At 41.1% G+C, this 25,078-nt stretch overlaps 1 protein-coding gene across 1 annotated transcript in view; it reads right to left on the bottom strand.

Annotated features, from left to right (window-relative positions):
• Positions 1-21,644, bottom strand: part of GALNT2 (polypeptide N-acetylgalactosaminyltransferase 2) — a 96,181-nt gene extending 74,537 nt beyond the window's left edge. Inside the window, exon 1 of the mRNA XM_031613729.2 lies at positions 21,424-21,644. Coding sequence (XP_031469589.1) covers positions 21,424-21,540 — 117 coding nt within the window. The 5' untranslated portion in view covers positions 21,541-21,644. The remainder of the gene's footprint in view (positions 1-21,423) is intronic.
• Positions 21,645-25,078: the final 3,434 nt, after the last annotated feature.

Below are 25,078 nucleotides of genomic sequence, written 5' to 3'. Positions count from 1 at the left end.
GCCAACTCCTCTCCTAAAGCAGAGCAGCCTTTCTGACTGTGTTATGTTGATGACACTCAACTGGTATACATTCTTTCCTGTTTTCCTCTTTCGCCCTTCTTCAACCTTATCATCTTTTCTGAGACTCTTTTTCACTCCCTCCCTTCCCCCCCCCCCCCCCAACTCTGACTTTCCTCCCTCTCTGCTTCAGGGCTGCAGAACAGCTGAATCTAGCAAAGTTTCTTTTACTAGCCCATTCAGGCTGCCCACTTATCTATACTTGCTGAGTAGTTATTGTGTATTGATACCTGAGACCACAGAAACCTGTTAATGTTAGTAAGGCAATAAAAGAAGGCTCCTGCAAAAAAAAAAAAAAAAAAAAAAAAAAAACCCACACAGCAGTCACCTGAGCTAAACTGCTTTTTCAGAGGCTGACAGTCAAGGTAAAACATAAAATTGCTTCCTTATCACTATTGCTTTGATTCCAAATTGTGTTGCCTTACCAGAATTTATAGACAAAGATAACAGGACCGGCTCAATACTCTTGGAAAACCTTACAAACTTTAGTGATACAGGCTGTAAGGCAACAAAGCTTTAACAGCATGGCAAGACAGAAAGGGCCTGCCCACTTGCCACACTATTTTGCAGTTATCTTATAACCCAGTTTTTAAGATAAGCCTCACATATGCACTTATTGGACCCCTAAAAAGACTGGTCATTTTTTTGGATCAGTGGCACTCTCCTGTTCACCTTCCTTTCCTGATAATGTAGGAGTGAATATATCTGTTTAGATTTATACAAACACACTGCTCTGAAAGCCACTGTTTCATTCAGCATTCGAAATAAACTAACAAACCTTCAACAAAAATGTACAGATTTGTCAGAGATCTGTGGTCATGTGATTAATGACAGTGAAATCTTATCTCCAAACACATTTCCTGACTGAACACCCTACTGCACTACAATCACGCGCAGGGACTGTGCACTGGAATTTGTTCAGTGCTTTCTTACCTCACTACCTTTTCATATACTGTGCTCTTTGAGTGCTACTCACTTAAGAAACAAAAAAAGGTGACAGTTTTGCAGAATTCTTATATGAATTAAAGGTTATAATACTGGAAAAAGATATTACAATAATAAAAAAAGCAGAAGTGATGAAATTTTTGCAGTGTATGTAGACATTTTCCTACTTGCAGAGCACAGCTGAATGAATAGCAATATTCATTCACTTGATCCACAAATGAATAGTCCTCAAACACCCTTGTTTCCAAAATCTCCTTTCTACCCCACACAACTTTATTCTGCAACACTCTCATCCAAATGCAGTCTTTTGTTTGACCTTGTGAGCCACATCCTAAAAACCTATTCCTGATCCATCTAAATGAGGTAAAGAACAGCAAAATATATCCCACTCACCTCAGAGAGCCAAGGACAACAGCATTCAGTCACATCTATAAACAGTAAGAGCAGCACTAACCTCCAATGCAAGACAGACATGCTGTTAGGTTTCCAAGACCTTATCTGGATCTGCTGCAGTGGTCGTGCAGTTTTGCACTCCACAATAAATTCTCACAGGAACCACAGCCAAATTAGCAAGCAACAGCAATGACTTGGACATATTTCCACCTATGTCTTAGTCTTCTTTGTCTTAGTTTCAGCTGAGATGGATTTTTCTTCAGTGACTGGTATGCTAAGTTTTGGTTCTAGGAGAAGAACAGTGTTGGTAACACATTGATGTATGTAGTTGCTGCAAAGCAGAGCTGTACAGAGCCAAGGCCATTCTCAGCAAAGGGCTCAAAGAGATGGGAAGGAATAGAACTAGAAAGCCAAAGTGATATTCCATGCTATATGACATCAAGCCGAAGTTGTTTTGGAAGGGGCAGGAGTTCATCTCTCTCTTCCAGCAGAAGATGAGTGAACGACTGAGTGGTGCTAAGCCGCCTGCCAGTTTAAACCACAACAGCCTTTTTCAATGGCACTCACCAGGATCACTACAGATATAAAGAAGTGAGAGTTCATGGTCTCTCTGTATCAGAGCATACCCGGGAAAATGGAAAATTGTCACATTGCTGAGGAACTAAACAAGTAGAAGCTTAAAAAGTAAGAGACACTTTCTATAGTCTGTGCATATTACAATACAATACAGCAGAACCAAAGGAAAAAAATATATTTGTATGCCTGGTTTTAAAACTTTCTTCAATATTTGCCTTTAAATTCAAAGCAGAAGACCTTCCAACATGATATAAAAGACATAGGATTAGTGAAATTGCTCATAGACTTGTCTGTTGGAATCTAACCAGGCAGATTAAAACATGAGGTTCACAATGCTACCAATCATACTGCATACCCCCAAAATGGGAGGGAAAAGAAAATCTAGATCACCCAGGAGGAAACCTCAGAGGTGTCAAAATGCCTCCAGTATTAGATGACAGATTTAGTCCCTGAACTTTGAAATTTGCTATGTAGATCTATATATATACACACACACTCTTCTGCTAAAAAGAATATATGCAACCATGAAGGCTCTCACCAACCCTCCCCTCAAAGAAAGAGAACTTCATAGTTGCTTGTAAAAACATATTCCATCATGCACAGCTGTCTGAGCAAGACACACCGAGAAAATACAGAAAGTCTAACACAAGACTTCCCTTTGTACTTAATAATACTCTTCAGATCTCCTGATATTCTGTTTTCCACAGCAAAATACAAAGACCTGTATCTAAAAATCACTTAAAAGTGATCAATTCAATCCTCTTCAAATAAAAGAGGAAGGAGATGTGTGGGAAGAAGAATGCAGGGGACTTAATACGGTTGCTCAAAAAAAAAAAAAACTTCATTCAAACATTTCCTGTACAGATGAGCAGTTACTCTCTTTTAAAAGAGGATATGGAATAATGAGAAGTTGAAATGCAGTGAAAATTCTCAGTCTTGTAACAATCATGAAAGATTCTTCAGCTGTTCCAGGCACATTCATCAGAAGCACAGCAACAGTTAACACTACCAAAAACATTTAAAAACACAGGGACATCAATACTGTGATTCAGCTTAAGAAATTCACTGCCCCCAGTGTGCGCATTTCCTAAGAAATCAAATTCTGGTTGAGGAAAAGTTTTGGTTTCTTCCCCTTTATAAAAAGGCATATGACAGTTTGTGCTAATTTAGAAAGCTCTTGGTTTAAAAGCACTTATTTTCCAGTGTGATCACCCTAAGAGTCGGTAGCAGCTTGATAAATGGTGTAACATTTCCCAAGAATTCCAGGCAAGGAGCATTCCCCAGCAGGCTAAGGCCACTGGCCGCACATCTTGGAGAAGTGGCCAGTTACTGAACCAGCCCTTCAGTTATCACAGCAAATGAGGAACATCTGTAATCTGCCCACAAACAAAAAACAATTGTCATTTACTTGCCCCCTGTACAAATTGAGACCACTTACTCAGCACTGTACCAGTAAGCAGCCACGCAGTAACGACTTGCTTTCTGATCAGACAAAAAGTAACTCAGCCTGGCACAGCAAAGGATGCCACCATTATGGTAATGGTAAGGAACGACTGCTTGAAAGATCTGACCTCTCCACTGAATAAACTGCATTAGGCTGTCAAAAACCCTTCAGAGCAGCTGCCTGGATAAACAGGAAACAATGGAGAGAAGAATTCCTGTATGCTGCTGTCTTTATTTTTTCGTAAGTCACTGAATGGATTGCTTTTTGCTCACCTCAGACAAATGCTTACACTGGCTGCACTGAACAGACACGCAACAAAGGCTTCGCTTAAAGTCAAAAGATGTTAAAATAAGATCTTACAATCCAGAAGCTGTTCTCAACTGCTTCTGAACATCAGGCGATGTTTCAGCTCCTGCATCTAGCTGTTGATGTACAGCTTCGGCACCAGAGGCTATATTAGAGAGGTGGGAGGTTCTGCACTGTGATAATTTCTACTAATACATTTACTTTGGTGATAATCTATGCTAACAGAGCATATTACTTTTCAGTTCACATACTGTATTCTTGCTGTCAGTACCTTCTATGGACAAATCTCAGATGGGAGAAGCAGAAATGTAAGTTTTATATCCAGTAAATATAAATTTCTGGGTTTGAAAGCCGGCTCTTCCTTTCAAGTCAAGCAATTGAAAATGTCAGAAAGGCAAGGGAAGGTTCAAGGAAAAATACTGAGGGTTATATCTGTTTTATGGAATGAATACATTAGAATGAGCAGAACAAAGATGGTTGATTTTGTATGCGAGTAGAATAAAGAAATAGCTACATCACCACTCTTCAGAAATGTATTCCCAATGCTTTGGAGTTACGCCATACCAAACACAGACTCCAAGAATGCTACTAGAACAGATTCCTTTGGAAAAAGAAAGCCTGCAATGACTACAAGTTCACATTTGGCAGAAACTGTGAAGCCATTTTAAGTTAACCCTCCACTCCCTCATTCAATTAAAAAAAAAACAAAACCTCCTTGATAAATTCATATTGAAGATGAGTTTGAAATTGTGTCAGTTTGTCTGACAGAGTAGACTGAAGCTTCATCACTTTCCCCCTGCAACTCACAGTCTGAAGAGCTACTTTTTTGTAAAACCATTCATTTATTCAAGATCTGATTACTATCAGCATAGTACTATGTCATGCTTTCCCTCCAGCAGGAAAACAACCATGTTATTTCTTCTCTTTGTTTCTGAACTTCCCCCTTTCAGCTAACTGGAGAATCCTCTAAGCAAGAAGAAAAATGATTCTTGTTTAATTACAATAATACTTATTACACAACTTCTCCCCGCACACATACAAAGGGTAGCAGACTGCACCACCAGCCAACAAAATTCAACAGCCACTGTGAAATCAGAGACTAAATGCATGGCTTGCATCAGGAAAAAAGCACAATCATAGAATAGACAGTCCAGTATAGTTCCACTGACAGCTAGATGCTTGAAAAGACTGGTACAACTAAACAGTATAGCTCTGTACAAAGATACAGAAAAATAAAACTTTGGGAGGATAGAAATGACACAGCTACTTGTTTGCAAAAGAGAAGTTTCAGATAGAAGGGAGAAAACAGAAGTCAGAGGGATAACACAACTATTGGATGCAAAGCAAGCCAGTGAGGACAGAAGCTGCTAATCAGTGATCTTTACAGACCAAATTGAAATCCCTTTCCTAGAACAGAGCTGACCGTGCTCCTTAGGAGAGCAATGACCTTCTGAACAGAAGGGTTGATTTAAGTAACAGCTTGAAAATCAACATCTGTTTCAACTTGATGATAACTGTGTTAAAAATAATGTTTTGTAGCTGAGAATTTGCTCCATCAAATAGTGTTATTGCGGTCTATCTGTTGTAGTTTCTGTGGAAATAGATAGGAGGCATTACTTTCAGAGTGACCCACATAGTTATGAAGAACAGCAGGCTACTTCCAGGACTTCCAAAGGCTCCCACTTTCTCTAACTCTCAAAGAAAACCTGTATGTATTCAGGTGATTGCTGTTCATTCCTATTAGTTTGCACTACACAACTAGGAAGGCAAATGAAAAAAAATGAAAATATTATCAAAAAATTTAATTAGGTCTACTTGTTCATTAATCATAACCACGTGACCGTGAGATAATTCAGTAAAATTTTTTTTTTTTTTTGTCTATGTACAAAAATAAAGTACAAAAGACTTTTTTTTATACAGATTTTATTCATCAACCCTTCATGGGTAAATCACTACTATGTCTATATCTCCACAATGCTTCAGGTCAACATTTCCCTGATTTGGGAAATATGTTCAACCACAGCCATCATCAGTAGCCCGAGATCTAGAAAATAAGATGGTGATCTCCAGTCACACAGAGAACCGAAAGCTCTGACTTGCTTCAAACAGTAGCATAGAGTAGATGGTGATATGAAAGAGGGAATCAAACATTTCGCCAATCTCAAAAAGTAACAAGCTCCAATATTTTTAAGTCTTGAAGCCTGTAAAATAGTACATTGCAAAAAATCAAATAAAAGCTAATCTGCTCATAAAAGACATAATACTTTCCACTTTCACTCCACGCAGACAGTTTATAAGGAAAATCAAGTGCTTTCATCAAATATTAAGAGTACTTTGGAACAAATAGTGTTTATTTCTTGTTGTGATAGTAGAAGCCTCCATTCTAATTTCTTTTACAGCAATGTGACAAAATAGGTCTTGTTTTAAATAATAAAGGTGGATGACAAGTGATGATAAGCACGTGCCACATGCAGGATTACCTCATCACTACTAGTAAGGCAGCTGAGAAGTGGAGCCTTGACAAATGCACGTGTAAGAAATACAAACTAATAGACCAAGTCTACTATTTAAGTAAAGTTTGAAAAACATTCTAAAATAGTAGTCAAGTTAAAATTTGTGGATACCTAGCCATGGGAGAGAATTCAGTTGGCAACTTCATCCCTCCTTCATAACTGCAGATCGCTCAAAACACCTTCTGATCTATTTGAAATAAGCTGAAGCCATGCAGATAGACATACGCATTTCTGGCACCAGCACCACTCACTCACAGGAGCAATGGCAGAAGAACAAAGGAAAACTGAAATTTCTACTCTGATTGCTTTGCAGCAGAGGCACTGAAATTAGGGAAAAACATGGAAGGCCCATTCTCACTAGAACCTAATTCACTACCTGCCAAAAAGTTACTACAAATTCTTAAGAAAGTCATCAATAGAAAAACATAAATACTTTTAACTTTCAGACACACGTTCTATGTTTACAATCTAAATTCACTGTTTCAATGACTAGAGTCCCAGTGATGGTTATAGAAGAAATCGATCCTTCTCTTCAAGGATTCTCATTACTACATGGTTTTGCTATAATTCAAGCCATAACTTGGCTTGCAGGTTCTCCCACTTAACTCAAACTCTGTAGTGATCTTGAACCGTGATGGGTGGCTACACAGATTTCTGACTTTCAGAGATCATTAAGGCTTGAAAATTTTCTGAAAGCTGAACCCAGAAGTGGTACAGCCCAGAGCACCCAGCATCTTAGATGGAGAAATATGACTAGTCAATACCTTTTTCCCCTCAGTTTTGTATACCTGTGTACCACATATTTAATCTCTCTATACACTACATTTTATAGCTGCAAGAAGACTGAAATATTAATATGGAAGTGGTTTCTGCTTCTAAAAGCCTCTTCCTCTATCAATGCTAATTTAAGGGAGCTGAAAAATTCCATGCCCTTGGTATTCAAAGTCTACCAAAAAAATGTAATTGTCACCACTCAAATCTTCAAATTCAAACATAACTGAAAAAAAAAATAAATCAGAGTCAAGCTGTCAAGCAGAGAGCAAACAGTAAGTAGAGGGATAAAACAGCATAAACAACAAAATATAAACATGAAAAGAACAGCTTTCCACTCATATTTGTTCTTAATGGGAAATATCTGTATTTGTCTACAAGTGAACTTCCTAAACAGGCATACTGAACAGCTTATTCTAAAAGTGCATTGCTGCTCTTCTCAGAAAGACTATTTATTGTTTTGTAAACCTCAAAGCTAAGTGAATTTAATAGGATAACTGAAAGTATACATTTCTGCCAGTACAAACAAGCAAGCTAATCTGTAGCATGGTATTCTCTGCAGACTTTTTCTGTTGAACCAGCTATGACTTCCACGCAGAAAACAGGTAATGCAGGCAGCCTGCAATGCTAATGGTAAGGTTAGAACGAAGTGCACTTATTCTCTTAGGGCGTGGGATGATTTTCAGAGACAGAGAGAAGGCAAGCAAAAAGCTGAGCTTCTCTAGGATATCTTTCTCCCCTTTTTGACCTCCTGCTTATCTGCCCCCATTCCTTCCTTTTCTTACACAGGATGCATTGTTAGCAACTGAAGAAATAATTACGTACAACAGATACTATGCTTTCAAAAACAAAGAAGCAGCCTATGTCATCCTCTTTCCCATTTCTGTGGCAGAACACAAATAAGATGTGTGTTGGTGCATTCCAGATACTATTAAGATGATTTTTTCCTCCCAGGAAACTGCCTGGTTTTGGACAGAAGCGGAAGTAGCATGTTCCTGCTGATGCAACTATTTGCTGCAACAAAGCCCCAGTGAATGAGAAAACAGTTCCATTGAATGTTCACACAAGATGCATTTTGTTTCTCTTCAGCCAACAACCACCACATCCTAGACTTTGGCAAGCCATTTCGTTAACACGTGGACACACTGTATGTTCAGATTTGCAAAGAAGCAACACGTGAACACCTACATTTCAGAAGTAAAACAGAATGGGATGATGAAGTACCTGGATGCCAGCAAAGAAGTGGGAAGTCTGAAGCGTAGCTAAAATACATTTACACAAAGCCAACAAAATAAAGTTGTATGAAGATGGTGACCATTTATTTTCCAAATAAAAGAGAAAATGGAGTGAGAGAGAAGGATATAAGAAAATGAGCCTCCTCCATTTTAATGGCTAGGAAACACGAAGCAAGCTGACCACTCAGTCCAGGCCTGTACTTCTGTGAATAAGTTTTGTCTCACAAAACACAACTGCCTGCAACACCCTAAGAGGCAGCACACACTCATTCCCAATTTACCCCAAGCTCTCCTCCTGTCTTCTGTCTAAACCAAAGAATAAAGAGACAGCAGCAAAATCAAGAATACTTCCTGCTGTATCAAATAAATGGCTGTCAGGCACCCAAAGCTATGGGAGAATTGCTTTTATTTTGGGGAAGAGGGTAACAATCACATTATGAGGAAGTCTCTTAACAGAATGTCTTACCAAAATGTGAATAGTTTTAGTAGCATAAAATTCTACGCAGACACACACAAGAGGCTCACATGTTAGAACATACTTTAAAAGACGTAGACCTGAATCAAAGCATTCTTAAGCACTCATACCCTTAAAGAAACCAAACAAGGGCAGTGAGACAGAATCAGTTCAAAGTTTTACCCCTAAGTCCTACAGAAACTTCAAACTTAATCAACTTTGGAAAATACAAATTGGAAAAAAAATGAGAAGTCTAGGTCTGCAGTCTAAGAATTTACCAGTTCTTCATCAACTGAAAAGATCTTTCTTCCCTTGACCAATGGCATTCTCCTTAGATTTAATATGAACTTGAACACTATAAAGGCAGGAGACAAGGATCAACTACTCGCATACAAGTAAGAGCAGCTAGATATTTGAATGGAAAGCCATGCACACAGCACAAAGTGAGCAAATGGAATCTACACAACTTACTGCTGTACATCTCCATCCTTAAAGGAGTAAGTGGGCACCATCTTTACAAGTCACCTCTATTGCTGGAAGCGGGCACAGGAACTAGAACGTTACTTTCAGAAAGAAATTGACAGAAATTGACAGAATCAGCTGCTCAGGGAGGTTGTGGAATCAACAGCTTGATAATCAAACTAAAAGCAAGAAATAGCACTCTGAAATGCATTAACTACTGTAGCTTCCATAACTAGAAAGGAAGCACTAGAACATTCTCCATTCTGTAGCTTTTTTTTTTTTTTTTTACTATGTGTATAATGGCAAAAGGCTATTCAAATATGGAGAAAATGACTAGAATTATCTTAAACTGATACGCCTGAAAAAGAAGAATAAACTACATCACAAGAAAGCAAACATGCTGGTATCCCAGCTGCTGCTGTCTGCTGCCAGTAGGAACATGAGAATATCCTAGATGAAAACACAGTACAGTTGCCAGGAGCAGAGTTTCACTGCTGTACTTCCAAAATCTCTCCCATTGGAGATTCCTCTTCCTTCAACTGGAGGAAGAGTCAGCTAAACAAATTTGGTGCTAGAAAACTGATATCCACAAGCACTAGCTCATCATACTAAAACCAGAAGAATTTTAACTAAATGCCCACAATAATTCTGATACATTCCTGAGTAAAAATACATCTTCCAAACTGATCATTCCACACTCCTCCTTCCACTTCCATAAAGAGAAGCACCACTTAACCTATAGAAACAGGCAAAAAGAAGTCACCTTGTTCTAATACTGCACAAGAAACAGCAATGAATTATCTACTCTACATAAAAACCAATTTCTTCTCTTAAAAAAAAAAAAAAAGAAGTAAAACCATTTTTACCTCTATCCTTACTTGTATGTTAAAATACAATCTCTACCTAAAAACCTGTCTTAACTAAGAAAGTGCATTTTAGAAAAAAATCTACCTTGTGTCACAATGTTCTCACAAAGAAAAAATGATATTACTAGAGGAAAGTGAAACAGTTACTTGAAATTAGCAATGCACTCAAAGTAAGAACATGGTGTGCGATGCTCAAAACAGAAAATTAACTGAAGCAAAACTGTAGACACTTTTTAGCTGTTTTGCTAATATAAATGAATGCAGGGTTTTTTTTGTTATGTGTGGGTTTTTTGGTGTTTTTTTTGGGGGGGAGGGGGTGGGGGGTGAAGATGGGTTGGAGGTTTCACTTAATTTCTGTACTTCAATGATTTGTCCTAATCCACAGAAATTACCATTTTAAGCACAAGGTATTTCCTTTAGTCATGCTAGTCATACCTTTTAAGAAAAAATGACAATCATAGAGTAATATTAAGATCATACTCCCACTAACATCCATCCAACCAACACGTCGATTACTCATCCTTATGAACTGGCTTTCATTACAAACTGTGTTCATTACTAAAACTGGTATTTGTTTACATGGCTTCATCAATTCTCACATGACTTAACAAAGTCACTCAAGCAGGAATTCACAAAAAAATATGTCTTCAAAATAACATACAGTTGAAGAGCAATTGGTTCAGGCATTGTAAAGTACTCAAAAAAAGAAACACTTGAAGTACTCTCATACTGCAAGAGTTATCTAACAACACACCTAAATTGCCTCATGCTTTTTTGTGTTGTTGTTTCATATTATTTTGGGGGGGAGACATTATAAGATGCACAAAATTCAGCAATTCTGTTGCATATTTATCCAAATCTATGACTGGAAACTGTCTGAGACAAAACTTTCATGAGAGGACAACCACAGTCACAGTTAATCAGAACAAGTGCCAAAATATTTCGAAACCATTGCCTGCATCTGAGCTGTAGCTGCTCTTTGAAATAAACATCGAAATATCACAATCCTAAACAAAACTGAACATGCATGAACTAAAGGTTTCAGAAGTGGTGAACATCAGCTACGTAAGATCAGGCACTAGCCGTGGTTGTCTGCATAGCTTGCCACCCACAGTATCATACCCATATCCACAATGCAGTCCAGTCCTGTTCTCCTCAAAGCTTAGCAACTCTAGGTCACGTCACGCTTCAATACCAGAGCCTGAAAGGCTTGAGTTATTCTTTTTCATTTGAGTACAAACTGGGACATTATCATTTGTTGGAGTCTGTTCCATTCCTGAGTTTTAACCCATACAAGCCAACTCTCTACTACATCTTGTCAAGAAATGCATAGACAAAAAGGGTTATTTGGAACAGAAGACAAACCCTAAAAGATGACCAAAGAATTTTGACTGCAAGACCACAGCTTCACTCCCATGGTCTAAACACCATTAGGAAAAAGCCCCTTCCTAAACTCACAAAGTAGAAAGAACCTGTCAAGACCACTCAATCATTTGCACAACAGAACTGGGACTCCAGACAGTGCTATAAGGCAAACAACAGTCAAAATACTCCTGGATTTCACTGATCTTTCCAATATTGTCAGAGACTGTTTGCAACAGCTGAGCCGTTCAAGAAATCACTACTTATACACAGACAACTTAGCAAATCTGCTTCTTGAATATTTGCTGCATGCTTAATTAAAACAAAACAACTATTTTAACACATCATTAAATAAAGACAATCATGGCCTCATATGAAACATTTACAACCATTACGGAAAGATGAAAAAAAGAATTCTCACACCCCAAGGTCGTGCAGGTCTGTAAAAACTTAGGATTTGCCTAAGCCTCTTGCTCTTGAGATGGCAAGCACATAGGAGAGAGAACTAAGTGAGCACAGAATGAGGTTACCTTGCCTTTCTAGCTATTGTTCCTAGGATGCAAGTAGTGTTTTCCTGGAACACCACTATAATTTGCATTAGTTATCACAGTAGGTAACCAAAATGGATTTTTAAGCAAACAGCTTTCACTGTATATCAAGTCAGGTACTTCATGCCTAGGCCAACATGAGCATTAAGATCAATCTCTTGCCTTTTTTTTTTTATATACTAGAGAGTGTTCAGTAAGTATTGGGAATAACTGAACAACTGCACCTTAACCAAAGGAAATGCATCACTGTGACATCTCTCACAACCCTGACAGTCACTGCAGATGAGTCCTTGAATTTTTTTTTCCTCCCTCGATCAGTAGAGGTTTATTTGTCCTGATGTGTTTCTAACTCACAGTCACAGCGGAGGCACCAACACTTGCACTCAGCTCCCTCTCCCCTTACTTTTCACACATCAGCTTCAGTACAAAACCTAAAGAGACAAAGAAGTGCTACTGTTTGCTAGGCTGCTGCCAACTGCTCTCAGTTGAAACGCTTCTCTCCGGCTGCAGATACCTTTTTAGTTTAACTAGCAAGACCTGCAACATATGACGTGCTCATTAACTGACCTGACACAGCTTAGCAAATAGGGCAGAGGCTGTCTTTCACAGATGTCTATCCATTTAAAAGGTATTAAAAACAGCTCTTCAGAGTGTAGGAAGAGAACCAAGCTCCAGCTTTCTCACCGCACTTGCTACAATTACTGTTTCTCATCATCACCTACAAAAGACTCTGAATGAAACCTAGACGCTGCCATCACTTGAACAAAAAAAACCAACAACATTTCTAAATTAAAACTTGAAAAAGCATCACCTAACCATGTATCTGAGTAATAACTATTCCACATACTAGAACACCAGTTGTCTATTTGTAAAGACTAAATGGCATGGCTCATTTTTGTGTCAATGGCGTTTTACTGGCAAAGCAACAGGGCAAGAACCCAAACATACTCTGTGTTGTGTGAGAGGAGTAAAGAATACATGTTTTCCACAAGTAGGTAATGCAGGGGAAAACGAGCAGACTTGCTGTTAATGGATGGTCTGCTATGGTCTGAAGCATTCCACTGTAACAGGAGAGCACCGTAACAAGGAGTTAATACACTGTCTGGACAACATATGCACTCCTCATTTCATAGAATACTCCAGCAGAAAATACCGTAATCCAATCGCTCCCACATTTTTGATAGGTCTCCCTACCACAGTACTGGTTTTGTGAGAGGGACATTCCCCAGTGTTTGAACAAAGACCAGTAATGATACAGGCCAATCCACCATTAGCTCGTAGCAGCTAGCTACCAAATGAAATATGGAAATTTTCCTCACTGAGGTCTTAAGAGAACCTGAATGTATTTGAGGGAACAGACTTTTCCATTTAAGAAAAGCAAAAAAAAAAAAAAAGCTAAGCTATATAAAAATTAGTATTTCACCTCACTATAACATACCCATAGCCACACACTGACCATCCTTAAACCAACAGGGCAGCTAAAGCAAATTATTTTAGTAATCAAAAGTAATTTCAGCTGCACAGATTGTTTTCAGGGTAGTTAAACATTTAAAACTTTATACAACAAGGAAACATTTTCTTCTCATCAAGTCATGGCTCCTAGAGGATTTGTTCACAATAGGATTAGTTCAGTGCCAACTTTTTGTCAGATCTTTCCCTAACTAAATTATTTTTGTTTCAAACAGCTCCTTTACTCAGTACGGACAATCTACTGCAGTTTGCTAATGCCCAAACTCAGCAGAATCTCTGGGTGCTGCTTTCCTTAAAGAGAGCGCCCACACTGTATGGTAACTTTACAACTTCAAAAAGTTATTAAGTAGTCGAATCTGTAAACTTTTCAATTGGCTCTTTCTTCCATAAGAGACCACAGTTATAAAGATGACAAATCCAAACGATTGCTTTTGATGTATACCACATAGTAATTTTTGTGGATATGTTCTTTTGTTATCTCATTCCTTTTTCCATTTGAGTTTCATAAGCAGAGCTCAGAATTATTATGGGCAGGGATGGTCTCTTCATATAGAAGGTCCCTTCAGATAGATGGTATTCTCCGCCAGGTGATTCAGGGATTCAAGTTAGCATTTTAACTCATTTAAATGACAATAAACACACCCTAGGCAATTAACAAACCCAATGTTTAAAGATAAAAAAGCAGTGAAAATAGTTTCACATGAAAAAGCAACTGGAAAAATGAAGCGCTGACGGGCTTCAAACACAGCCGCTGCAAATTGCTATCATGTGAACAAGTTGCTTTGTAACAACTTAATACACTGAGAAGCCCCTCCTACAAAACCTACCATAAAGCCACGAAGAAAATGCACTATATTCCAACAGGGGAAGTATAGGTTACAGCTTCAAGAAAGAAAACAGATGCTGAATTTTTCGCTTTCTTGATCATTAATAACTGCCGCAGGACTCAGTGAGTACTCCTGCTTCATTCATGGCAAGATTTTTGGCAAGTGAACTCTTATGAATGACAGGTAAGCGTGCACTCGGTGTGCAACACTCTCACGCAGCAATTTATCTTCCCTCCTCGATTCATCCCCTAATTCTTTAGAAGCTCACAGACAGGGAAAAACAGATGAGCACACACTCCCTTCAGAACAAACAGCATAACAGAATGCACTCAGATTTTAAAATTCATACAGCTGAAGATGCCACCGGTTTGAATTTCACGGTGACAACAGAACAACCTTATGCAACACCCACTCTGGTATTCTGTTTCCCCCCACCCCAATATATGCAGGCAGTGACATTCAACTCCCTATTACTGAAGAAAAAAAGATGAGAGTGCCTCACTACTTCCTGCAGATTCATTTTTAGAATTCAAGTCTACTGCCAGCACATGGCACTGCCAACATACTGGCAATGCATTGCTCCTCCAATAGCTCCTACTAAAAAAAATCACTTTTAATAACAAGCTATCAATGTCCAGTCCATTGAAGGAACATTTGTACACAGCCTGGCTACGTGCTGATGGGTGCCATTACAACTGAACAGCCACCTGAGAAGGTTATGTAAGAAGAGATTTAAATGGCCCAAACCAACTTCAAAACACAAGCATATATTTATCATTTGCACCCAACTACTTGAGCAGCTTGAATTCATCACCTCAGTTGACAGGATCAGCTGCATCCTAACTTTTTGCTTCCAAATAGACGTATTTTATCCCAAGGTATGGTGTATAGAATTCTTCATGAAAATATACATAGTTGCAAAAAAAAAAAAAAAAAGTAAAACTACATTTTCTAGGCCGTGCACAAGTCTTATTTTTGAAACAGTTTCCAGATACACAACTAAGGTTACCCTCTCATGACAGCCAGTACAGATACAAAGGCATCTCTTCTCTGCAACAGAGCAGCATTGTGAGCAGCCTTTCTAGCAGATAATATCCAATCTCTTATCTGACCTCTCATCATCTGATAAAACAGCATCAGTTACGCACAAGCTCTTAGATATCACATCATACTGTAAAGCAAGAGAGGGGACAAGAGGAGAAAAAAACAAAATCAACATTTCTCAGAAAAAAAACATGGTATTATCATGTGATGTTGCAGACAGAGATTGAAGTTCTCCAGCATGTATCTGTGTTCTATTTTTCTAGATTGGTCTCAAGACCAAGTCATGACTATTTCATTTTGTTAGTCACAACTGAGATAGATATTGAACATTCTTTCACTTAATATGAAGTAATTTTTCTATATTAGAAAATATTATATTCTATATTACATTTTAAGTCATATTTTTGGAAGCAGCTGGAATACACTGAAAGAATGACTGACATTTGTTTACAACACATTTCAAACTTCATGACTGACAGGTAGACAAAAACAGGTAGGATACGTGGCACACTTTGTTCACATTCTAGTTAATTTCCTAACCTACATCTCTCAAAGGACATCATTATTAGATTTTACAAACTTTTGTATGCAGAGATCACAGTAAACAACAAACTACAGCAGTGGAATAACACAGAGGAGCACAGCTAACTATTACAACACTAGGAAAAGCAGAAAAGCAGCTTAACTACTCTGTTTCATGTAACCCCATGTTAGATGAAACATGTCATTCTTGTTTCCTCAGTGCCTTCCATCATCCCTTATGTCCTGCTTCCCTTCTGTTTACGCAACAAAAATAGATATCAACTGCTCAAGAGCAATAGCATCCAAACCAAAGGCAGAGTCATCAGTTCCTACACTGACGGGTGGGTTGTGGGGGATGACACAGCACTCTTATGTCTAAGAATTTACTTCTCACTACCCTGCAATAACAACAAAAAACCTCTATTTGGAAGCATTTCAAATTGCATGGGAGATGAGAGGAAGAGCCTCATGCAACCACAGACCTAAAGAAGCTGCACAGAGTTTGCAGGTGGCTGTCTTTTCCTCACAGCTGAGCTTAAATTCATGAAAGAAACAATCCGTAAAGATAAGACAGTAATTTCACCAAGTGACATTTTAAATTAAGAAAGCATAGACACGACGAACTTCAGAGACTTTACATTCCAGCAAGAGAAGGACAGCTTTATCAAAGTGCCAAGGCATTTCATTTCTTTCACAGTTGTTACGGAATTATGCATAGCACAAAAACACCTTCGGGACAGGAAATAGCCACCTGTTAAACAGCAGAACATCCTTTTCTGTCTTCTTGCTCCTCCTAGGAAGCAAATGCCACATGACAAAGTGTCTTCGTTTGTCTTAAGATCGAGATATTGGAAATCACATCCAATGTGGCATCGTTACAAGGCACTGCAGTTACCCTTAAGGATGCAATACACTAAACTTTCAATGCTTTGCCACTAAAACTGGCAGTGTCTTCCTTAGACAAAAGGAGACAACAGAATTGACGTTACTTTCAATCCCCTTCCAAAAAGGAGTTCTCCTGCCGTGAGAAAACAATCAGAAGAATTTGCACTCCACTGTTTCATTCTCTGACAAAAACTGACTAATGCACCTACGGTTAAAACACACTTCCTTTTTCCTCCTACTTTAACCTTCAAAAAGAAACTCAACTGCACTAAGTCTGTCGAACACACAGCTCCCCTGCTCTCCTTCTCCTGTCATTATGCACACATAATGGTACACCTAAGAGCCTCACTTAACACTAACCGAAATAGTTTGTGTGTTCCAAATGGAGAAAAGAGGAAGAGAAAGAAAGAAAGCTCTTACGCTGGAGGGAGTAGTTGTAAAATTGGATCCTTGTAAAATCCCAAAAAAAAAGCAGTTGCCTTCTTTTCCCCCTGCTTTCCCCAAACAATTGAGTTACTTTTAGTCAATCACATACTCCAGATATTGTAGTTTACCTTTGTATTTCTTTCACCTTAGCTAGCTTCATGGTACAGACACTATCAAAAGCCTACTGAAAAAAAAAAAAAAAAAAGAAAAACTACTACTGCTCCCTCCCTGCCCCAAAAACACACAACCCCGTGGAACTGAAGGAAAAACCCCAGAGCAGCACAACGCACTGGGTTGAAACCAGTTCTGCAGGAGCAGTCTGCCTCCCTGTGGCTCAGCTAAAATCAATCCAATTTCTGCAACTCATTCTATTGCACCCAGAAAATCTGGCAAGCCAGAAGCTTAATGGGCCTTTAGTCCAAAACGTTTCAGAGCTGGATTTTTTTTCCCTTTTTTTTTTTTTTTTTTTAATTTTTGTTTGGTTTTGGAGGAGGGAATATACTGAAAAAGAGGTTTCTAATTTTAAACACGGCAAAAATTATCCAGCTCTGATTGCCTAGTAACTGTTTACTCTCTTTCTCTAAAGTGCATGGAGAGGAAGAGAGGAGGCACAGCAATGAGGGAGGGGGAAGAGGTCTACATTTAAAAAAAAACAAAAAAAAAAACACCACCTTCACATAGCAACAAAAGCCAAAGCTTGTCAGTGCTTTGGTACCTAAATCCAGGAGACTCCAAACATTGGCTCAGCTGCTGCTTTGCCTAGCAGGCATCTCCTCTTGATGCCTCCGCTTACAGCACTCATTGCCTACAGGTCTCCTCCAGGGTACGCCTATGAGGATTTCACTCTTGGCAGCAGTGAGGTGTTTGGTGCTTTCCTTCGTCCTGCCTGAAGGGCTCCATTCAGCAGGCCTTCTGCTGTAATGCTTGGAAGGACAAGCTGTTTTGTTGTTTCATACCCAGTCATCACTCATTTGTGGAAGAACTTAGTTGTCAAGGGACTCAAAACAAAATCCGAAACAAATTAAATGATTTCCAAATACACCAGTTTTGATTCACGCCACTCTTTGAAGACTGGGCAGTATCACTGGGGGATATCACCAGGGTGATTCCAACTTGGGAGGGCACGCATCATTTCTAACCATATTGAAGAAGCTGCTCTACTTTGTTCTGGGACGCAGAGCACAAACTACATTTGCAACGGGTTAAGAAATTTGCCCACAAGAAGGAAAGTTCCAGTCTCCACTCCAAAGGCTGTTTAATATAAAGCACAGTAAATGAGCACAAGAGCAACCCACAGTTTTTAGTCTCACAACTGCTGGGCTTGCGACTTGCTTTCTTCTGTGTCACAGACTCTGTCTGTGGAACTATTTCACTAACCATTAAACAAGCGAGACAGACTTGCTCTTCCCAATCTACAACCCAGTGACCTGGCTGGACAAGGAAGCAAGCTGAACCTCTGGTTCTCATGCTTAAAGTCACTCTCATTGAAGATGAAAAAGAATATGAAGGAAAAGTGATTCTGTCACCTCTAAGCACATTTGAATGAAAGGCTTCAACTTTGCCCCTTCTCTTCCTTTTAAGAAAAAAAGAAAAAGCATTCTCATACCTTAAATTCCAGAAGTGGAAGAAGTAATTTCATCCTACTACTGCTTTGTGCCTAGTTCCAAAACATGAAACATTTCTCCTGCATGTTATTATTATCCACATATTTATTAATGAGACAGCTTCTACTTCGTGTGCTTTAGCTCCACTTGTGCACGCTCGGTTCCTGCTGCCTACCCAGCCAGAGCAGCGCAGACAGGGCTGTGGCTCCCACCACTGCTACCAGAGGCCAAATGCTTGGGCGAGGATAATGCACACTGGAGCATCCAAATGGCTTGAAATGTTAGAAATGAAGAACCAAAATACATAGAAGCTTACGTCAACTCTGACACTCCTCTACTAAGAAAAAAAATAAAGCATTCTTCTCTCTTTCTCAGGTGCAATGCCAGAAAAGGGCAAATACTTTCACCTCTTCTAAAGGAAATGGGAATTGACTGTGTCATTAGGGTGTCACACCAAACAAGTCCGGGGTGTCCAGATAATACATCAGGTCTGAATATGGAAAAAAATCATTCTTATGGAAAAACCATTCTGTTTGTCTAACTAGATCTGTAATTAACATGCAAATTACTTATTCACATAAATGAAGAACGATCCCCTTCTGGCTTCTGTAATTTTAGAGCCTCAACATGGCATACACTTCAATTTATAAGAAGCGATGTTCTTCTGTAAGCAACCTTGTTTTCACTGCATTGAAATAGTGGGAAAGCAATGAAAACTACATGAAGTCATACAAACCAAGAAATTTACTACAGCGGGGTTTCTGTTCATAAGTTTAAGGCAGTTTGTGCTGTTGCTTTGTACCAGGGTCTGACACTAAGTTAATAAGGCTTTTATTGAGATTCAAAAGCTATTACATTACACACATCTTCCCATACTTACATTTGCTAACCTACTCTGAAGCCCAGGATTAAATTTTACGCTTCGCTGACAGAAAATAGAATCTTCAATCACCAATCCACGCATAATTGTTAATTTCCCCACTTGTTTCTCATGGTCATAGTACCCATTTTGTTCCTCACCACAACCTTAGTTTAAGCTTTCACATTTTTAAACCCAACACTGAGCTTTGGCTCACGCTTACAGAATATCTCATTTACTTTAAACTCATCTTTGCTAAAACTCTCCAATTACCCATATCGGTAAGGTGTATTAAACTGCTAGCAGAATGATGACAAGTTATAAGGCTGAAGCAAGCATCGGGGATCGTAGATCTCTTCAACCCATAATAGAAAGTCACACTACTACCAATAAGGAATAGCAGCAGGTTCTAGTAGATTAAGCACTAGAGTTGCTCTCAGAAAAACTGGTTTCTGTTCCGTTTTATTCTCACCTGGTCTTCTAGGTGACCTTGTGCAAATCACCATCCCCATGCTGCCGTTTCCCCAGCAGTAAAAATGAATAGAGCTCAGCTACAAATCTGACTGGGAACTCAAAATGAAACATACCGGGAGTTAAAAATCTATTTCCCTATCTGCAGATATACGCGCCTTTGATCGCTTTGCTTTATCCCATTATGCATCAGCAGCAGTGTAAGATTGCTTTTAGTTTCTAAACACACCCTGGTGGTTCCTCAAGAGAGGCTTTAGGGTACTGCCTTACTTTTTATCTTATGCTTCATCTATTTCCGCTACTGTATCTGCTCCGAGAGCCTGTATGTAGGATACATGCTTAACACTTTAAAATACCGTGTCAACAGCCACCGTCCTGCAGACACAGGGGGCAAAGAAGAGGACACAACAGAGCACTGAGGCAGCCTGAGTTCTCTCTCCAGACCCTCGCTGCTCCCCTCAGTAACACCGTAAGTCAGCGTGCAAGCTCCGCTCCCATGGCTCGCACAGGAACCACTCAGATCTTCTCCTGGAACACACACACCGATGAGCAGCACTGCATCAAAGTAACCCTACAGAGATCCCCGTGGCTGTGCTGGAGGAGCACCAGTCGGCTCACCTGCCAGCAGTGCCATTTTTAGCAAGCAGCACGGCTCAGCCGCGGAGCGCTCCGCTCCTCACCCTCTGCCCATCTCCGGGTTCTCCTGAAGAATTTTTTTTTTTTTTTTTTTTTTTTTTTTTTTTTTAAATAAAGCTCACTTTCCAGAGGCTTTGCCACCGCAGCAGGAGGGTTTGCAGAAGCTCCTGACTCTGGGGGAGGCACGTGCAAACCCACGCGTTCACAACTCGTTATTCCAAGCAGAGTTATGGGGTGAAGGCTCTGCCTCGCACCTCGCCCTGCCGTAACACCGCTCTGACCCACGCGGATGGGAACGGCGGAGCGTCCAACTTCCCTCTCTTTCTCTCAACGACGGACCACCAAAGCACCTCCAAACGCTCTCCCAGAACAATGCCATGGGGAAAAGACCATTAAAACAATTAAAATAAAAGCCCGACGCAGCCCCGACCCGCGATCAGCCCGACTCTCCGACGGGCAGGAGGAGAAGCCCACGCTAGGAGGAGATGCCCGGGGTGGGAACGACGCCCCGTGCCGCCCCGCTGCCCCCGGCCCGCGACGTGGCTCGGCGCGGTTGGGCGGGAGCCGGTCTGAAGTCCACCGAGCAGCCGCCCGCCCCGCGGAACGCGCTGGGGGCGGGAGGAGAAACATAAAAATAAAGGGGAAAGGGTGGGGAGGAGCGGCGCGGGAGGGCGCCCCCACGCACACGCCGAGCGCGCCCCGCAGCCCGCCGGGGGCTCGCAGCCGGGCACGGCGCTTCGCGCTCACCTTCCTGCCGCCGCCGCCGCCGGCCAGCGCGGCGCTGCCGCCCGAGTACATGTAGTAAGCGATGCCCAGCACCCAGAGGAAGGCGAAGCAGAGGAGCAGCCGGGACCTGCGCCGCATCGTCCCCCGCGCCGCCGCCAGGCCACCAGGAAACGGCCAGCAGCAGCAGCCGCCGCGCCCGCCGCCGCCGCCGCGCAGGGTCAGGGGGCAGAGGGCGAGCGCCCGCCCCCCGACCAATCCCGCGCCGCCCGGCCCCGCGGGGGGCGGGGAAGGGCGGGGCCGTCGGCGTCGCCATGGTTGCAGCACGCCGGGCCGCCGCCGCCCCCCCGCGCGTTCGGAGACGCGCGCCGCGCCTGGCGGCCGGCGGACAGACCCGGGCGGCGGCGGCGGGATGCTCGCTGCTCCGCTCCTCCTGCCCTTGAGACCCTGAGGCGGGTGGTGGGGCCGGTGTCTTCGCTAAGCCTCGGAGAGGGGCGGCTCAAGGCTGCAATTCTGAGTTTAAAGGTTTTCTCTGTTGCCTCACTGTGTTTTCTCAACGGGCGGCTTTATCGCCGCCCATTTGGGCCCGACACCGCTTTTCTCTGCTCCGTCTGTTCGTGCCAATATCAGACGTGTGCCGGTGCATTTGCAAGGACGGCCGCGGAGACCCTCTGGACTGCGAGTTGTGCCAGGGTGCAGCAGGGGCTCGGTGCTGAGTCTGCTGTGTTAGCGGGAAAGAATACAGCAGCCCAAAGAAATGGAGTGGATGTTCACCTGCCTCTCCAGAGAGCCATGTTTGCCCTGGAACTACCCAGGCAGAAGTTGCCTGGTGTGCCCTGCTGCCTGCCACAGCCCCGCTGGAGAGGAGGGATGCGTGAAAAGTCAAAGGAAGAAAGCAAAGCTGAGTAATATCCCATAGGAAGCATAAAATAACATCACTTCTTTCTTCTGAACAAATGACTCCTTCAAATAAACTCAACATTCTGATTCTCAATGCGGCTCTGTGCAGCCTGGTCTAGTGGTTGGCAACCCTGCCCATGCCAGGGGGATTGAAACTAGATGATCTTTGAAGTCCTTTTCAACCCGGGCCATTCTTTTGTTTGGAGGGAGTTAGAGAGAGGCATCAATTTGTGTAGAACACAGATTTTGAAATCAAACAGCTGGCATTCCTTGAAGTGAGGTACACTGGAGAGTACGGGCTGCCAGGAGACACACACATGTTCTGGATGGGATTTTTTTTGTTTATCCAAAGAGCGTTTGATGCAAGTGAGCATCGTAACTATAAAAGTCTGCTTCTAAAAAGGCACAGGCACACACACACACACACCACTCTAAAGGCTAAATTTTCATTACCAGTGTTTCCAGTGTAATTTGGAGCAGTCTCAGCAGTCCAGGGTTGTCAACATGCTGATAAACTCCAGCTCTGTCATCAGCTGGAGGTGAGATGGCGAAGCAGCTTCCCTGCTGCTGTGCAGACTCCTTCACCAGGGAGATTTGCTGGGGGAGAGAGCACTGTTCCTTCTATGGCTCTGCACAGAAACTTCACACACAGATGTGTCAAGTACTCAATTCTGGAGCCATAATCCCATTTAACCTTGCACATTCTGCAGGCCACTTACTCTTCAAATGCCTTGCAAAGCCTACAGAATCTTTTCTTGCCCTTTTCATAGTCTAAAAGATGTTGAGACAGCCTTCAAAGGTCCTCCTGAAGCCTCAGGTATTTTCACTGATTTTAGCAATGTGCTTAGATAGATTTTTCCCTTTCCAGCAAAATTAGCCAGCCATGCATGTACAGAAAATCCTTCTGTAGCTGCACACTCCACAAGCTTACTGAAATAATCCACTGCACATGCTCAATCACAGTTTTCAAAGCCTTATAACTCAGGCAAATCAAAACTAATTTCCTCTTGAACAAGCAAAGGCACATCTACTTAAAGGAAGGCTACTTCCATGTCAGAGTTCACTTCTCAGCCTTCTGCTGATAAAGTTGCAGAAATGCTCAAGAAATGCTGTAAGGATCTATTTAGCTCAAAAAACACTTTTTCTTCTTTCACCCCTCCCCCCCCCCCCCCCCCCCCCCCCCACTCTCCTAATATTCTGAACTGGCTGAACCAGTTCTGTTCAAATCCTTCCAAATTATTCACATTTGGAAAAAGCCCAAAGCCGGAAGATTTCCTTCTGAAGCACTTTTATTTCAGTGACCACAGGAAACACAGAGGTTTAGGATGGAAAATATGATATAGCTTTAACTCTAGGAAAAGCTGCCTGTTGTATTACGACACATTTGCATGCACATACCTCTTTGCCTCAAAAGTCCTAACGTGTTTAGTCAGCAAGTCAAATCAGACACACACACACACAAAATTAAAAAAAAAAAAAAGAAAGAAAGAAAGAAAGCAACCTTCAATTAAAGCAAGGAATAGGAGAAAAAATGTAAGACATTTAAAACTGATTTTTTCTAGTGCATTTCAAAAGAAAATATTAGCATATTTTAAGAGCAGCATTGCTAGAATGATTCACTGAATTCAAATGCTTCTGTATCAACCAGAGTGCTTTAAACAAAAGGGAGATCAATCATGTGAAAGTACAAATAGGGGTGAAATTTGCAGAAGGATTCATCAAAACTTTTTCTTTGATCTGTAATGCAGCACCTAGATTCAATGGGCCAAATCCTGCTCTGCTTAGCTAGGGTGTAAACCAGGGGTTATTTCACCACATACATTTGAGAGCAGGTATAGAAACAGACGCAACTGGGATCAGAGGTTAATTCAGGGTGTTAGCATTCACCTGCTTGTAACTAAAGACCACAAACATTGCTCATCCTTTTCTGGAGTGAAATGACCTAGCTGGAGGTAAATGAATCCTCCATCAGTGAGAATGGAAAGCATTCCTCCCCTCTAGAAATAAGCGAGTCAATCCCTTACTCACACACACAATCTTGCCCCTGGAAAGATGGGAGTGAAGATTATCAGCTCAGGTCTAAAACCCAGAGAATAGTTTTTAAACACTTTTAAAGGCCCAAATTCTGAACAAGCTGCCTGAATCTTTTTGATATACAGAAGCTAATGTGCATAGCAGATACATTTCAGATTATATTTTTTCAAAGTCACGCAGTTATGTCAGAAGGTATATTATTCCCTCCCTCTCAAGAAAATAGTTACTCATTAGCCTGATGTAAGACGTGTTATAACAGAGAAACCACATATTAACACAAAATGTAAAATACATCTGCAGGGATAAAGGTTTATTAATACATAGAGAGCTTGAGCTGAATACTCAGCCTGTGCTGAGTTTGTGTTTGTAGTGAAAGAATTGTGTTTGTAGTGAAAGATCCTGAACCTGCAAACGTTTATGCAAATGTTTAACTTCATTCAGTGCATATTCCCACCGGAGTCGGTCGGACTACTCAGATGTTTGAAATTATACGATCATGGCTGAGTACTTGCAGGATTAAAGGTTAAGTGCAGCTAGCAGGTCTGAAAATCTATGTGGGTGTTTTGCAATTCCTCACTGCACAGTGGTAACAATGAGACACAGCCTACCTCCTTCGTTAAAGACATGGGACTCAACGTGTCCTTTCCCATCTGTTTAGATGACAAGAACTATGTTTGTTTAATTTTTTAGCACAGCTTCTGATGCTACCCAGAGTAGGCAGACATGCTGGCAATAGTGTTCTAGA

The sequence above is a fragment of the Phasianus colchicus genome, chromosome 2 (genome assembly GCF_987193195.1).
Source record: "Phasianus colchicus chromosome 2, bPhaCol1.hap1.1, whole genome shotgun sequence".
Lineage (NCBI taxonomy): Eukaryota > Metazoa > Chordata > Aves > Galliformes > Phasianidae > Phasianus > Phasianus colchicus.
This window is presented reverse-complemented; position numbering and strand designations above follow the sequence as displayed.